Below are 16,211 nucleotides of genomic sequence, written 5' to 3'. Positions count from 1 at the left end.
CAGTTTTTGTGTAAAATCAACTGGTTTTGTTCAAAAACTTCAAGTTTTAAATTTGCTTTAAACTTTCTGCCTAGGATTTTCAGGCCTATGTAAAATTTGTCTACAATTTTTTACATTACATTAATATGTTTTTGTGTGTGAAAAATCTATAATATGTATTTGTCATACCAATCTGGCAGAGATATTGTAGAAACAAAAATTATAATATTACTTGCTTGTCGTAAACATTTATTCATCTTGCAGATGTTTTTACATATTCTGACAAATGTATAATATATTCATTTCAGTTACAGCGATGGATTGCATATTCAGATACTATCAGATGGAAACTATTGTCCAGAATAAACCTTATTTTACATAAAGTTTGTTTTTATTGCCTTAGGCTTTTATTCTGTTTTCAAAATCATATTTGTTATGATCTGACATTGACATATTGTTGTAGCCTTTGGTATTTGTCATATCAAGCAATGGCAATCCCATAAATTTCCACTATTTTTGAACCAGTAATCTCAGAAAACATATTTTTTTCTCCTAGTTTTGGAATGGGAAGCAGACTGACAGTGGCTGATGTGCAATATAAAGCCAGCATACATACCACATGCGATGGGAATCAGTCTTCTCATCCTCTTGGTCCACATAATCAAATAAGCCAGTGTAATCCATTTACTAAGGTAATAGCGCTGATTCATTTATAAACAGCAGCATCAGTCTACATTAATGGGGTATCATTTGCATACTTGTGTAAGACTTGGAAAGTGGATTTCACCATTATATTATTTGAATGAATTCATGAATGACAGAAAGGAAAAATTAATGAATGCATGATCAAATTAACTCAGCAATGACAAAAAAATATATAAAATACACTACCGCTCAAAAGTTTGGGATTAGTAAGATTTGTAATGTTTTTTAAAGGAGGCTCTTATCCTCATCAAGACTGCATTTATTTAATCAAATAAAAAAAGTAATGTTACAAAATGTTATTACAGTATAAAATAATGGTTTTCAGTTTTAATATACTTTAAAATATACTGTAAGTTATTCCTGTGATGCAAAGCTGAATTACTCCAGTACTCAGTGTCACACGATCCTTCAGAAATCATTCTAATATGCTGATTTTTTATTAGAATTATCAATGATGATGATCAAATGATCAAAGTGTGTGCTTTCTTTTTCTTTTCTTTTTTTTTCTGGATTCTTTAATGAATACCAAGTTAAAAAGAACAGCGTTTATTCAAAATATAAATATTTTCTAATAATGTCAATCTATGCTTTTTATTAATTTAACACATCCTTGGTGAATAAAACTATTCAAAAACTTTTGAACAGTAGTGTATATTGTTAGAAAAGATTTGTATTTTAAATAAATGCTGTTCTTTTTCCTTTAATTGATCAAAGAATCCTAAAACAAAGTATCACAGGTTCCCAAAGAATATTAAGCATCACAACTGTTTTCAAAACTGATAATAAATCAGCATATTAGAATGATTTCTGAAGAATCATGTGACACTTAAAGGATTAGTTCACTTTCATAACAACAATGCACAGATAATGTACTCACCCCCTTGTCATCCAAGATATTCATGTCTTTCTTTCCTCAGTCATAAAGAAATTATGTTTTTTTTTTAAGGAAAACAGCTTCAAAATGCTCTAAACGATCCCAGCTGAGGAGGACGGGTCTTATCTAGCGAAACAATCGGTTATTTTCAAAGCAAATTGACAATTTATATACTTTTTAACCTCAAATGCTCGTCTTGTCTCATCTCTGCGCAGCACATGCAAAGTGTGTGTGATTGAGGTAAATACAGTTAGGGTACGTCTAAAAATTCCCATCTCGTTTATGTCTTCAATGTCAAAATCGTCTTATAATGCTGTTTTTACCTTTTTTTGTAAAAAGAGTTTGAGTTTCTTTCTATGTTCACTTTGTAAACATTATGTCGGTACTTTTGCAGCGATCTAAGGCCATTTTGAAGTTAGGGAAGAAAACGAGATGGGAGTTTTTAGACGTACCCTAACTGTATTTACCCGAATCACACATGCTGCGTCCCAATTCGCCTACTTATACTACGCCCTAAAAGTATGTACTCTTTTTGTGAAGAAAAAGTACATACTTTTGAGTATGTAGCAGAATAGTAGGCGAGCTTTGGGACATACTACTTCGTCATTAACTGCTTCTTTAACGGACGCTCTGTTGCTTGGTTACCTGAATCCTGTCACTGTTTAAACTGCCCTGTCAATCATCAGTTAACCTTATCTACATTTCGTTTAATTTAATTTCCTGAGAGGCACGTAATTTCAGGAGTCTTTCATGTCGAGAACTCTGCTCCTGTTTGCATGTTTAAATTATGCATTTAAACGTTAATGACCAAACCTATCATTAAAAAAGTTCATAATGTTGCTGCACATGAAATATGACGACGATAACATGTAATATCCATCATTCATTCATTCATTCATTCATGTAATATATATATTTTTTATCAGGTTACACACTGATTATTTATCACTCAAACCCCTTTCTCTACCTGTCCGTTGTTCGCACATATCCTCCATTTTTGTAGTTTTTTAACACTTTTTATGCGTGTTTGTAGTTCTAATCGAATCCTCGTTCACCGCGCAATGTGTTGTGGGCAATATTAGCCGTTAGAGTGTGCACTGATCCGCACTTCGAATTCTGAAGTGAAGTAGTAGACCATCCGGGAATCTTTGGAATACTTTTTTGAGCATACTACGATTTGGGACATACTAATTCTATTTTCGAATACTATTTAGGACGGATAGTATGCGAATTGGGACGCAGCAACAGACTTCGCATGAGCTGCGCAGAGATGAGACAAGACGAGCGTTTGAGGTTAAAAAATATATAAATTGTCAATTTGTTTAGAAAATAACCGATCGTTTTGCTTGATAAGACCCTTCCTCCTCGGCTGTGATCGTTTAGATCATTTTGAAGCTGCATTTAAACTGCATTTCAGAAGATCAAACTTCGGGGCGCCATCCATATCCATGATAAAGAGAGAAATCCTGAAATGTTTTCCTCAAAAAAAAAAACACAATTTCTTTACCACTGAGGAAAGAAAGACATGAACATCTTGAATGACAAGGGGGTGAGAACATTATCTGTACATTGTTGTTATGAAAGTGAACTAATCCTTTAAGACTGGAGTAACAGCTGATGAAAATTCAGCTTTGCATCACAGGAATAAATTATATTTTAATGTGTATTAAAATAAAAACCATTATTTTATATTGTAATAATTTTTTACAAAATTACAATGTTTTTCTGTATTTCTAATCAAACAAATGCAGCCTTGATGAGCATAAGAAATGTCCAAAAACCATCACTGATCCCAACCTTTTGACCAGCAGTGTATAAAAGTATATCTTTTATATACAGATATACCATCTCTTACTCTATATATAATCTTATTTATCTTATATTTATGTTTTATAGTATTATTTTAAACATATTCTAACAAAATATTCAACTTTAGTATGGCCACTGTGTTTCCATTTTCACAGTCTTGCAATCTTTTTGGCACATATTAGTTCTAATGCTGTGAGTGATTAGTAAGAAATTCGGTCACACTTTATATTAGGTGGCCTTAACTATTACGTTCTTACTTTAGAAAATAAGTTCAATGTACTTAATGTGGGCATATTGCATTGCAAAACACTTTTGCTTCTATTAAGGTGGGATATGGGTAAGGTTAGGGACAGGTTTGGTGGTATGGGTCGGTTTAAGGGTGGGTTAAGGTGTAAGGCAAATGTAATTACATATAGGTTTTTAAAAAAAGATAAGTACAATGTAAAAGCATGCAAGTACACAATAAGTACATTGTACCAAATGATTAATTTAAATGTAAGTACATAGTAGTTAAGGCCACCTAATGTAAAGTGGGACCAGAAATTGAACAGTGAGTGATGGCATGAATAAATCCTAATGTAAATACACAGGTCCAGTGTCTTTAGCAAGTCTCAAATCTGTTGGCTTATACAGGTGTATGGCTTCCAGCAGCGTCCTGTGACTCCAACACGATGACATTAGGGTCGCTCACTGTTACCGCGCCATACGTAGAATCAAACGCCACGTCTTCTTCCTTCATTCTCTTGTAGGATATGTTTGTATCGTCGTCGTCGTCCTCCATGAGGTCCTGTTTATGTAACACCTCTTTCCTGTACATGCGGTAAACCAGAATGAAGACGCCGGCCTCTGCTGCCTGGAAGAGCGCGTACAGCAGAGGAAACATGTACATGCCTCCCATCAGCTGCGGAGGGAACGCCAGCTTCAGGATAGCAGTGCAGAGCTGCACGTTCTGGCAGCCGGTCTCTAAAGACACGGTCCTCCGACTGTTGGGAGGGAGACCGAAGAGCGTGGCCAGGCCGTATCCTGCGGCGTAGCCGGCCATGGGCATGAGGACGGCTATTATGTAGACGGAGGCGGGGATGGTGGCCAGCAGCTCCGGACCCAGCATGGTTCCAGTCATGATGAAGAGCATCAGCAGAGTGACCAGGAGAGACCACAGAGACACCTGGAGTAGAAACACAGGTGAGTCTCTTAAACAGCCATTACACTCACTGAAGTGTCTCAGCAGATTTTTATACATATGTGAACCACAAAACCAGTCTTAAGTCGCTGGGGTATATTTGTAGCAATAGCCAAAAATACATTGCATGGGTCAAAATTATTGATTTTTCTTTTATGCCAAAAATCATTAGGAAATTAAGTAAAGATCATGTTTCATGAAGATTTTTTGTAAAATTCCTACTGTAAACCTATCAAAATGTAATTTTTGATTAGTAATATGCATTGTTAAGAATTTAATGTGGAGAACTTTAAAGGTGATTTTCTCAGTATTTAGATTTTTTTGCACCCTCAGATTCCAGATTTTCAAATAGATGCATCTCGGCCAAATATTGTCCTAACAAACCATATATCAATGGAAAGCTTATTTATTGACCTTTCATATGATGTATACATCTCAGTTTTGTAAAATTTTACCTTATGACTGGTTTTGTGGTCCAGGGTCACATATATGCATGCTATTCTTCTGTTTAGATCATTTTAGTGATTAAAGGAGTAGTTCACTTTCAGAACAAAAATTAGTAATTTTAATAATATAATATACTCACCCCCTTGTCATCCAAGATGTTCATGTCTTTCCTTCTGAAGTCGTAAAGAAATGGTGTTTTTTGAGTAAAACATTTCAGAATTTCTCTCCATATAATGGACGTCTATGGTGCCCCCGAGTTTGAACTTCCAAAATGCAGTTTAAAAGCAGCTTCAAAGGGCTCTAAACGATCCCAGCCGAGGAAGAAGGGTCTTATCTAGCGAAACGATGGGTTATTTTCTAAAAACATTTACAATTTACATACATTTTAATCTCAAATGCTCAAATGCCGAGCTAGACAAGACGAGCATTTGAGGTTAAAAAGTATATAAATTGTAATTTTTTTTTAGAAAATAACCGATAATTTTGCTAGATAAAACCCTTCTTTTCTCGGCTGTGATCGTTTAGAGCCCTTTGAAGCTGCATTTTGGATGTTTAAACTCGGGGGCACCATAGAAGTCCATTATATGATGGAGAGAAATCCTGAAATGTTTTCCTCAAAAAACACATGTTCCTTACGAATGAAAAAAGAAAGACATAAACATCTTGGATGACAAGGGGGAGTATTATCTGTACATTTTTGTTCTGAAAGTGAACTACTCCTTTAAACGAACAGAATCTGCAAATTTTTTCTCATATATTGTCACAGTATTTTTAGTTTATTTTATGGGTCTCTTTTCGCAAAGTAATTGTATTTATTCATTTATTTACTTTGTGAGTCTAATGTACAAATTCTCTCAATATTTTATGTTATTTTCAGAGTGTAAAAATTCTCAGAATGATTTTATTTTATGAATCTAATGGACATATTCTTACAATATTTTTATTTTATATTCTGGGCCTATATGAAAATATTCTCATAATGTCAAATGAATTCTGGATCTAATATCAGTATTTTTCTCTAATAGATATATTTTCAGAATATTTTAACTTTATGTTCTGGGTCTAATGAAAATATTCTTAAAATATTTGTATCTAATTATTTTATGAGTGTAATGGACATATTCTCACAATATTTTAATCTATATTCTGGATATTCTGACAATATTTATATTTTCTTTTATGGGTCTAATGGACATATTTTCATAATGTTTTTTACTTTATATTCTGGATCTAATGGACATATTTTAACAACATTTTAATTTTGTATTCTGGATCTAATGAAAATATTCTCACAATATTTTTATTTTCTTTTATGGGTCTAATGGACATGTTCTCATAATATTTTTACTTTATATTCTGGTTATAATGGACATATTCTCAAATTATTTTATGGGTCTCACAGACGTGTTATCACAATATTATTTTTTCTGGGTCTAATGGACATTCTGACAACACTGATGTTTTATATTCTCTCTATTCTGGGTCTAATGAAAATATCCTCATTATATTTTTAATTTTATATTCTGGATAGTGGAAATATTCTCAGAATATTGTTATTTCATTCTATGGACATATTCTTAGAATGTTCTAATAATATTTTGTGGTGTAACGGACATATAATCATAATATCTTTTAATATAATTGGTCTAATGGATGCATTCTTTCAGTGACATTTTGTGAATATTTTAAACAGAACCATCTTTAAAAATTGAATGCATTTTCAAAAGATTTTAAACAAACATGTCAATAGAAGACTAACCTGATGTTCCTCTCAACATACAAGTGTAATCATATATGTGGCCCTGGCCCACAAAACCAGTCTTAAGTCGCTGGGGTGTATTTGTAGCAATAGCCAAAAATACATGGTATGGGTCAAAATGATTGTTTTTGTAAAATTCCTACTATAAATTTATCATATATCAAAATGTAATTTTTGATTAGTAATATGCATTGTTAAGAACTTAATTTGGACAACTTTAAAGGTGATTTTCTCAGTATTTTGATTTTTTTGCACCCTCAGATTCCAGATTTTCAAATAGATGCATCTCGGCCAAATATTGTCCTATCATAACAATCCATATATCAATGGAAAGCTTATTTATTGAGCTTTCATATGATGTATACATCTCAGTTTTGAAAAAATGTAACCTTATGACTGGTTTTGTGATCCAGGGTCACATATGATATAATTGCTAGACATTACCCTGGTCAAGAAAACTGAGAAAATGACATTGTGTAACTGGACTCAGCAGGCAGCAGTTATCTATAAAGGGTTTTCATTAATAAACTGACTGGGAACAACTGCTGTGACATATTTAGCGAGCTATGACCTGGGGAATGAATTTAACAGAGACAGACATGATGATACCACTAGAGGAGAAAAGTGCAGGCCATGAGTAACAAATCAGCCCACTTTTATCCACTCCACCTAATGTGCTGCACCCCCAACCGCCTCCATTCCTTTATCACGACTCTCTGTCAGCCCTCCCTTCCCCTCCCACATCCCTCTATCTCACAGTCTCCACCATGGCTGCTCTTAGATAAGCTCAACTGAAAGGAGGAACCCATGCACATGTGACGCCACTTCAGTCTCCTTTTAATGGCCAGAGATGGTGGACATAAGCAACCCATCACAACCAGTGATATTTAATAAAAGACAGCAGAACTTTAAATCATTTTACTTTATGATGAAGATCTGTTTAGTGACTTCTCCAAATCAAATCAGCCTAGTCTGATATTTAAGTTTCAGTCTCCTAAATATTCCACTGTGGTACTACTTTAAATGACTTTTAGATGTGTTTTTTACATTAAGTCACCTTGATGATGATTTCAGCCACTCGAGTATAGCGGTATCTAAGCCAGACCCCGAACCCGATGGGAATGAGGGTGCTGCAGAGGGTGAGGATGATCGGGCCGAAGGGCAGAAGGTTGACCACGGGTGTGTTGATCCACGCGCGACTGTACATCCACAGACACAGCGGCATGAGCACGAGTGCCAGAATAGTGGATGAGATGGTCATGATGATGCTGGAAAACAAAGCCCACCAACAGAAATGTATTACTGAAGACAAATTATTCATCATGTTCTATGTGCTCCATATACTTAATATAATATGTGACCCTAAACCACAAAACCAGTCGTAAGGGTTAATTTTTGGAAATTGAGATTTATACATTTAAATAGGCTTTCCATTAATGTATGGTTTGTTAGGAAAGGACTATATTTGGCAGAGAAAGACACTGAGGGTGCCAAAAAATCTAAATATTGAGAAAATCGCTTTTAAAGTTGTCCAAATGTAGTTCTTAGCAATTCATATTACTAATCAAAAACTACATTTTGATATATTTACAGTAGGAAATGTACACGTTATCTTTACTTATTATCCTAATGATTTTCGGCATTAAATACATTTTTATAATTTTGACCCATACAATGTATTTTTGGCTATTGTTACAAATATACTTATATTACTTAAGACTGGTTTTGTGGTCCAGGGTCACTATGTTAATGCTTATCTTCAATTATCCTAATATTGATATTAAATCAGAATGACCAAAAAGAGCATACTGAAAAAAAACAAAAAAAAAAAACAATATGATCTGTGCAGAAATGGTTATTTAAAAAATCCATAGATATTTTAAAGCTCTGAGCTACAGCATCATCTTTTCTCTTTGACAAAATAACACTCACAGTACATTTATTTTAATTTTCCGATATATTTTCATTTTTTTTATAATTTTTATTTATATTTTTTGATGTTAAATTATTTTTATTATATTTATACAATTTTTTTATTATTATTATGTATTTATTTTAATTATATTTTCAAAATTATATGTGACCCTAGACCACAAAACCAGTTTAGCAATAGCCAATAATACATTGTATGGGTCAAAATTATAGGTTTTTCTTTTATGCCAACAATCATTAGGATATTAAAGATCATGTTCCATTAAGATATTTTGTAAATTTCCTACTGTAAATATATCAAAACTGAATGTTTGATTAGTAATACGCATTGCTAAGAACTTTATTTGGACAAATTTAATGGTGATTTTCTTAATATTTTGATTATTATTATTTTTTTATTTTTTTGCACCCTTAGATTCCAGATTTTCAAATAACTGTATCTCGGCCAAATATTGTCCAATCTTAACAAACCATACATCAATGCAAAGTTTATTTATTTATTCAGCTTTTTATTCAGATGATGTATAAATGCCAATTTTAAAAAAAAAGTACCCTTATGACTGGTTTTGTGGTCCAGGGTCACATATAATGAACACATGACAAAATATTCCACGTTAATAGTATTTTTTATCATTAAATTATTTTTGCTAAACAAACAGTAGGGTATGAACATCATAAACATCTACCTGAGGTTCATATCTCCGTTGACCAGCAGTGAAATGATGTTGGAGAGGTTTCCTCCAGGGCAGCAGCCGCACAGCAGCACAGCCATAGCGGCCACATCGTTGAGGGAGAAGGCCAGAGCCAGGAGGAATGCGACGAGGGGCATGATGACAAACTGGCAAACCACTGACAGCAGGACTCCAATGGGCTTTCGGATCTGCTCACCCAGCTGACTGAGCTCCACCGTGCAGCCCAGCCCCAGCATGGTGAAGCACAGGACAAAGCCAACGAATACATTAATCCCGTGACTCAAGGGTGAATCCCAAAAAGCCACAATCAGGTGAGTGGGCTCCTCAGAGGGCGAGAACGGACCCGCCAGGAGCCCCGCTGGAGCCACATGAGTCCTGAAGCTGTTGAGCACAAGTGAAAGCGGCTCTTCTGTGGCACGCAAACCTGCCATAGAAGGACTTTCCGAGAAGCTGACGCGATCCTCTGTGAAGTTCAGAAGTTCCGTGAGCGCGGCGGTGCTCGGCACTTTTGTCTCCATCGCGTCTCCAGGGGACTGGAGCTCTCCAAAGGATCCTTCGGTCTCCGCTGATGTCCCCTCCCTGAACTGAGGAGAAAGCGCACGGTCCCCTAGCGGCGCGGAATCATTGTATGACTGTCAGCAGCGGCTGAGGGACACTGGGCTCTCCAGCGCGGAACGCGCGGTGCCACTGGGAGGGGTTTGGCGCAAAACGCGCGTCACCAAGAGCCATTACAGGCGCCATCCAAACCAATTAACTCAGCAACTAATCAGTAAGACGCATTTCTGTGAGGGGAAAAGCATTGGATTGTCCGCCGTGAGAGAAATCGTGTTTGGTTTATTTTGGGACTAATAATATGTGACGTGCCATAACACCAATATTTAGGTGGAAAAACAAATATATAAAAGGGAACTTTACAATTTAGGGTCCTCATAAAGACTGACAATACAATTAAATTTTTTACTTTACAGGGGTATGTTTGTAGCAATAGCAACAATACATTGTATGGGACAAAATTACAGATTTTTTTTTAATGCCAATAATCGTTAGGATATTAAGTAAGGATTGTGTTCCATGAAGATTTTTTGCTAATTTTCTGCTGTAAATATATCAAAACTTTTATTTAGTAGGCTTAATATGCATTGCTAAGAACTTCATTCGGACAACTTTAAAGGCGATTTTCTCAATATTTAGATTTTTTTGCACCCTCAGATTCTGGATTTTCGAATAGTTGTGTATCTGCCAAATATTGTCCTATCCTAACAGACCATTTTCTGTATTCAGCTTTCAGGTGATGTATAAATCTCAATTTTTAAAAAAAATTGACCCTTATGGCTGGTTTTGTGGTCCAGGGTCACATATTAGATTTTCCACTAACAAGGATTTTTTTTAAGTGCTGTCAAATGATTAATTGCATCAAAAATAAAATATATATGAATACACACATATGCATGTATATATTTATGAAAAATGTTATGTAAATATATTAAAAATATTTAATGTAGGGGTATATTTGCAGAAATAGCAACAATACCTTGTATGGGCCAAAATGATTGATTTTTCTTTTATGCCAATAATCGTTAGGATATTAAGTAAGGAGCATGTTCCATGAAGATTTTTTGCAAGTGTTCTGCTGTAAATATACCAAAACTTATTTTTTATTTAGTAGGCCTAATATGCATTGCTAAGAACTTCATTTGGACAACTTTAAAGGCGATTTTCTCAATATTTCGAGTTTTTTGCACCCACAGATTCTAGATTTTCAAATAGTTGTATCTTGACCAAATATTGTCCTATCCCAACAAACCATTTTATTTATTCAGCTTTCAGATGATGTATAAATCTCAATTTAAAAAAAAAATTGACGCTTATCACTGGTTTTGAGGTCCAGGTTTACATACTAGATGTTCCACTAACAAAGATTTTGTTTTAAGTGTTGTCAAACGATTAATGGCATCCAAAATAAACGTTTTTGTTTACATACTGTGTATATTTATTATGTATATATAAATACACACACATGCATGTGTATTTTAGGAAAAATGTTATGTATATATTAAAAAAGTATATATATAATAAATACATGCAAATATTTTCAAAATATACACTGATCGTGTGTGTATTTATATATACATAATATGTTGGATGCGATTTTATGTTGGATGCGATTAATTGTGATTAATCATTTGACAGCACTATATTTTTAGTAATTTAATATATAATGTAATAGATGTAAGAGGTTGGCCAATATCTGTTCTATCATTTTACATATGAATGTATATGTTTCACCCTTTTAAAAATCAATTAAAAAGAAAAACATTTCACTTGAATGGACATGCAGAGTGACAAATTAATTATTAATAAAAGTATGAGACAATACTCAGTCATTTTCTTATTAATACATTATAGTAACCTTACTTACCGGTATTCAATTATTATTAATCAATGTGTAGATTTAAAATTTTAAAACGTTAAAAAATATTTTTAAGAAAAACCTCTCCATGTACCATCATCAGCTACTCATAAACACTTTTGCCGTTTGGTACACATGCTATTTAAGATTCAATTGAATTATTTTCTGAAATCTCTATTTCAAAGAGGAATGCTTTTAAAGAAGAAAAAAGTTACTTTGTCCTAGCTGGTCATTCAAAGGACAATAAACAAATTGTGACAGCTCGTACATGTATTTAGCATGATTTGAAATGAAAACTTGTCCATTTGTGTAGAACATTTGTTGTGCAACCAGTTCATTGTGCAACGCTGATGCTTTAGCCAAACATCAATCATTTACATGTATTGATCTAACACTGGACTGTTATGAAGATTTCAGTATAAACATTCTCCAATTTTACACACATATTTGACATTTTAGACCCACTACAGGGTCCTATTTATTTATTTTTCTTAATTTTTCTGTTTATTTTTTCACCAGCCTGTGTGAGCTCCTATATTGCAGCTATTTGAAATCATTGTTTTTGAATAAGTCCTGTGTACTTTCACCCTCAGTCATGGCCTCAGTCAGAGACGTGATGTTCTTGTTATTTACATAAGTGAGGGGTTTTCTCTGACTGCTCTACTTTCCAGTAAGCAGTGCTGGAGTCACGCACAGAAAGGATATATAACTGAAGGGAATGAGCAGAATTTTGTATTAACTGGACATCTAAACAAAACTACAAGGTAAGATGTTTTATTGATCCTTTAATATTTATAGACATTATTCTCTAGTCACCTAAGTCAATGCACATTTCTACCTGATGCATTTTATTCTTAGTAATTAGGCTAAATGCAAATATTTTAGTTTCAAATACAGATGTTTAAAAAAATGAGTGAGAAAATAATTTAAGATTTAAATTCTTCCAAGTAGTGAAGATGAATTCCTTGCTCGTGCACGCGCTCGCGGTGATGCTAGTCTTCTGTTGCCGTGACGCCATCTCGTGTCCGAAGCGGTGCACGTGTCACTTCAGCGCCAAAACAACGGAGGTCGTGTGTCCTGACGCTGGCCTCTCTCATTTCCCTGGAGACGGTCTCCCAAGCAACACCACCTCCTTAACCATCCAGTTTACCAACCTGAGTGTGCTCACCTCTCAACACCTGACAGCCATCCCGCTGCTGGAGGAGTTACACCTGCCTGGCAACAAACTGAGCAGCTTACCTGCAGATCTTCTCAAGGGCCTTCATTACCTGCACACTATAGACCTCACAGGTGAGTGAGAGAGAAAATACCATGAACTTTTACTCTTGTGTTTATCGTATACCTTTTATTAAAATCCTTTTTAAGATTTCACCTAATGTATTTTTTTACCACATTCAAAAATATCGTTTTGACGCTGTTTATTGTGGCGTGAAATTTTGCTTCAGTTCAAATTTAAGCGCAAAGCGCGCGAAAAATCGAAAATCTCTTAACAGAAGTCACCAAACGAAAAATATTAATGGACATCAGATGAAGTTTATGAACAATACAACTTACAAACTTACAAACATATATCGTATATATAATGTTTAAACTGCGGAAATCGACAAAAACGGCTTTGTGAAAATATGTCATGTGACTTTCATTAACCTGAGGTGCATATAGTTTGTTCGAAATTTAGACAGGAGTATATCGTTAAAATAGTAAATATTGTTTGAAAATATGTTCATTAAATGCATTTTTACTCAATTTATGTAACAAATATCGAAATTCTGTCAAAATATCTAAAAATTGTTTGGAATCTTTAGAAGCCCCTTTTTCAAAAACTAATTATGAAAGCAAAAATACACCAAAATGATGTAGCAGGTCACATATGTTTGTTGTTTTCTAACTTTTAGCATCAAAAACTCTGCTCAGATAATGAACTGTACAACTTACAAACATATTGTTTTTTTTTTTTTTTTCAAATAATGTTTAAACCGTGGAAATGACAAAAACGGCTTTGTGAAAACGTCGTGTGAATTTACATTTACCTCAGAAGTCATTCGATGTTAATAACATGTTAATAACACATTTTGACTGGGGGGTATATTGTTAAAATAGTAAATATAAAACAATGGCTTAACTAAATGCATTTTTAGTCAATTTATGTAACAACTATTCAAATTCTTTCACAATATCTGAAAATTGTTTGTAATCTTTAGAAGCCATTTTCTCAAAAAACAATTATTAAACCAAAACTACACCAATTGTTGTATCGTTTTCTCTTATCTTTCAAGCTGTGCTCAGACAATGAACCGTACAACTTGCGAATTTAAAGTGCACAGCTCCTAAGTTCGAAATTTAGATAGGAGTATATTGTTAAAAATATGTTCACTAAATGCATTTTTACAGTGTCTCAATTTATGTAACAAATATCTAAAAATTCACTAAATGCATTTTTACTCAATTTATATATTATTATCCAAATTCTGTCCAAATATCTGAAAATTGTTTAGAATCTTTACAAGCCATTTTCTCAAAAATAAATTATAAAAGCCAAAACTACACCAAATTGATGCAGTAGGTCACATATGTTCTGACACCTTGGGCATCCTATCCAAACTGTGCTATTTTCTCATATAATGCTTAAACCATGGGAAAAGACAAAAATGGCTTTGTGGAAACGTCACGTGACTTTACATTTAACGTTTTTTCAAAAACATGTGGAAGCCAAAACTACACCAAAATGATGCAGGAAGTCATATATGTTTGTATTGTTTTCTCTTATCATCCAAACTGTGCTTAGACAATGAACTGTACAACTTACAAACAGGTAATGTTTCTCATATAACTGCAGAAAATGATAAAAAACTTCAAAAAGTCACATGACTTTACATTTGCCTCAGAAGATATATTGTTACAAAATATGTTTGCTAAATGCATTTTAACTTGATTTATGTAACCAGTATCCAAAATTTGTCAAAATATCAGAATTGTTTGGAGTCTTTAAAAGCCATGTTCTCAAAAACAAATGATTAAAGCCAAAACTTCACCTAAATGTTAAAAATATAAATAAAAATATTGTTTCAAATATGTTCACTAAATGCATTTTTACTTAACTGTGACTCAGTTTATGTAACAAATATCTAAATTCTGTCAAAATATCTGAAAATTGTTTCGAATCTTTACAGGCCATTTTTTTTAAAAATTATAAAAGCCAAAACTACACCAAAATGATGCAGCAGGTCACAAATGTTTGTATTGTTTTCTAACTATTGTTTCTAAACTGCAGAAAACAACAAAAACTGCTTTGTGAAAAAGTCACGACTTTACAGTTACCTCAGAAGTCATTCAATGTCCATAGCTCATTAGTTCGAAATTTAGATAGGAGTATATTGTCAAAATAGTAAAAAAATTTTTTTAAATGTTTACTAAATGCACTACTTAACTGTGTCTCCAGTTATGTAACAAATATCCAAATTTTGTCCAAGTATCTGAAAATTGCTTGGAATTTTTACATGCCATTTTCTCAAAAACAAATGATGAAAGCCAAAACTACACCAAAATGTTGCAGCAGACCACATATGTGTATATTGTTTTCTAACTCTTATCACCCAACCTGTGCTCAGACAATGAACTGCGAGAGCTCCCTGCACATGTTTTCCATCACGCTCCTCTTCTCAACCTGGTGTTGAAAGACAACCACATCTCCAGCATCCACCCAGATTGGTTGCCCAACAACAGCAACATCACTTGGTTGGACTTGTCTGGAAACCATCTCACGAAATTCCCAATGGCCCAGCTCCAAAGTCTGAGTCACCTAAAGGTCCTGCACCTCTCGCAGAACAAATTCGAAGAGCTTCCAGCTGGGAGTTTCGATGCTCACCCTGCTCTAGAGAGACTTCATGCAGACCAGAACAAAATCCAGTCGCTGGATGTAAAAGCCTTTAGCCGCTCTGGTAACCTGACTCACATCTTCCTGCAGAAAAATAGATTAGATCGTCTCCCGCCGACTGTGTTCCAGGGGCTCAAACGCTTGGAGTACGTTGATCTCAGTGACAACAGGCTGCAGTTTCTGTCCCCTGGCACATTAGATATTAATACCAGCTGGGTGGAGCTGACCTTAAACCCTTGGTATTGTGATGCTAAAATAGAGTACCTGTGGAGAAAGCTGACCATGGAGTCACTGCAGTCAGAGCCCAAATGTGCTGCACCAGAGAATCTGAAAGATCGCGTCATCGCAACACTTACCCGCAAAGAAATGGGCCTGCCGGAGTAAGAAAAACAACATGATCTGGAAAAAAGAGAGAGAGAGGACTTTTGACACAATTCACCGTGTTGGATTTTAGAAAAATGGATCATGTGAATGTTTGCAATCTGCATTGCAAATAAAGATTGATTTAATTTTATCTTTATACATTTATTAAAAATGTTAACGGAATACA

General features: G+C 34.3%; 2 protein-coding genes across 3 annotated transcripts; one reads left to right on the top strand and one right to left on the bottom strand.

Annotated features, from left to right (window-relative positions):
* Window positions 1-225: 225 nt before the first annotated feature.
* Window positions 226-9,948, bottom strand: slc10a4 (solute carrier family 10 member 4). The gene is made up of 3 exons (XM_073816580.1): window positions 9,372-9,948; window positions 7,811-8,021; window positions 226-4,532 (listed from the first exon to the last, which is right to left on the bottom strand). Exons 1-3 carry the CDS (start codon window positions 9,893-9,895, stop codon window positions 3,993-3,995), a joined length of 1,275 nt encoding a protein of 424 aa, XP_073672681.1. The 5' UTR covers window positions 9,896-9,948; the 3' UTR covers window positions 226-3,992.
* A 2,452-nt stretch (window positions 9,949-12,400) lies between these two features.
* On the top strand, window positions 12,401-16,175 carry LOC141348621 (uncharacterized). 2 transcript variants are annotated; one of them, XM_073852891.1, is made up of 3 exons: window positions 12,401-12,551; window positions 12,739-13,077; window positions 15,396-16,175. In XM_073852891.1, the coding sequence occupies exons 2-3, from the start codon at window positions 12,744-12,746 to the stop codon at window positions 16,043-16,045; spliced, it is 984 nt and encodes a 327-aa protein (XP_073708992.1). In that variant the 5' UTR covers window positions 12,401-12,551; window positions 12,739-12,743; the 3' UTR covers window positions 16,046-16,175. The 2 variants fall into 2 exon arrangements, with proteins under 2 accessions (XP_073708992.1, XP_073708993.1); XM_073852892.1 differs by having other exon boundaries at window positions 12,412-12,551; window positions 12,736-13,077.
* The last annotated feature ends 36 nt before the right edge of the window (window positions 16,176-16,211 follow it).

Source organism: Garra rufa, chromosome 13 (assembly GCF_049309525.1).
Source record: "Garra rufa chromosome 13, GarRuf1.0, whole genome shotgun sequence".
NCBI classification, from domain to species: domain Eukaryota; kingdom Metazoa; phylum Chordata; class Actinopteri; order Cypriniformes; family Cyprinidae; genus Garra; species Garra rufa.
The sequence above is the reverse complement of the archived record's forward strand: the minus strand, read 5'-3'. Positions and strand labels throughout refer to the sequence as shown.

Bases quoted from the DNA above. Each gene is read 5' to 3' on its own strand.
- slc10a4 (XM_073816580.1), bottom strand. From the start codon at position 9,895: ATGGAGACAAAAGTGCCGAGCACCGCCGCGCTCACGGAACTTCTGAAC. The intron at 8,022-9,371 runs GTAGATGTTTAT...TTTGTTTTCCAG, and splicing joins AACGGAGATATGAACCTCAG to CATCATCATGACCATCTCAT. The intron at 4,533-7,810 runs GTGACTTAATGT...TTTCTACTCCAG, and splicing joins TGGCTGAAATCATCATCAAG to GTGTCTCTGTGGTCTCTCCT.
- LOC141348621 (XM_073852891.1), top strand. From the start codon at position 12,744: ATGAATTCCTTGCTCGTGCACGCGCTCGCGGTGATGCTAGTCTTCTGT. The intron at 13,078-15,395 runs GTGAGTGAGAGA...ACCTGTGCTCAG, and splicing joins GCACACTATAGACCTCACAG to ACAATGAACTGCGAGAGCTC.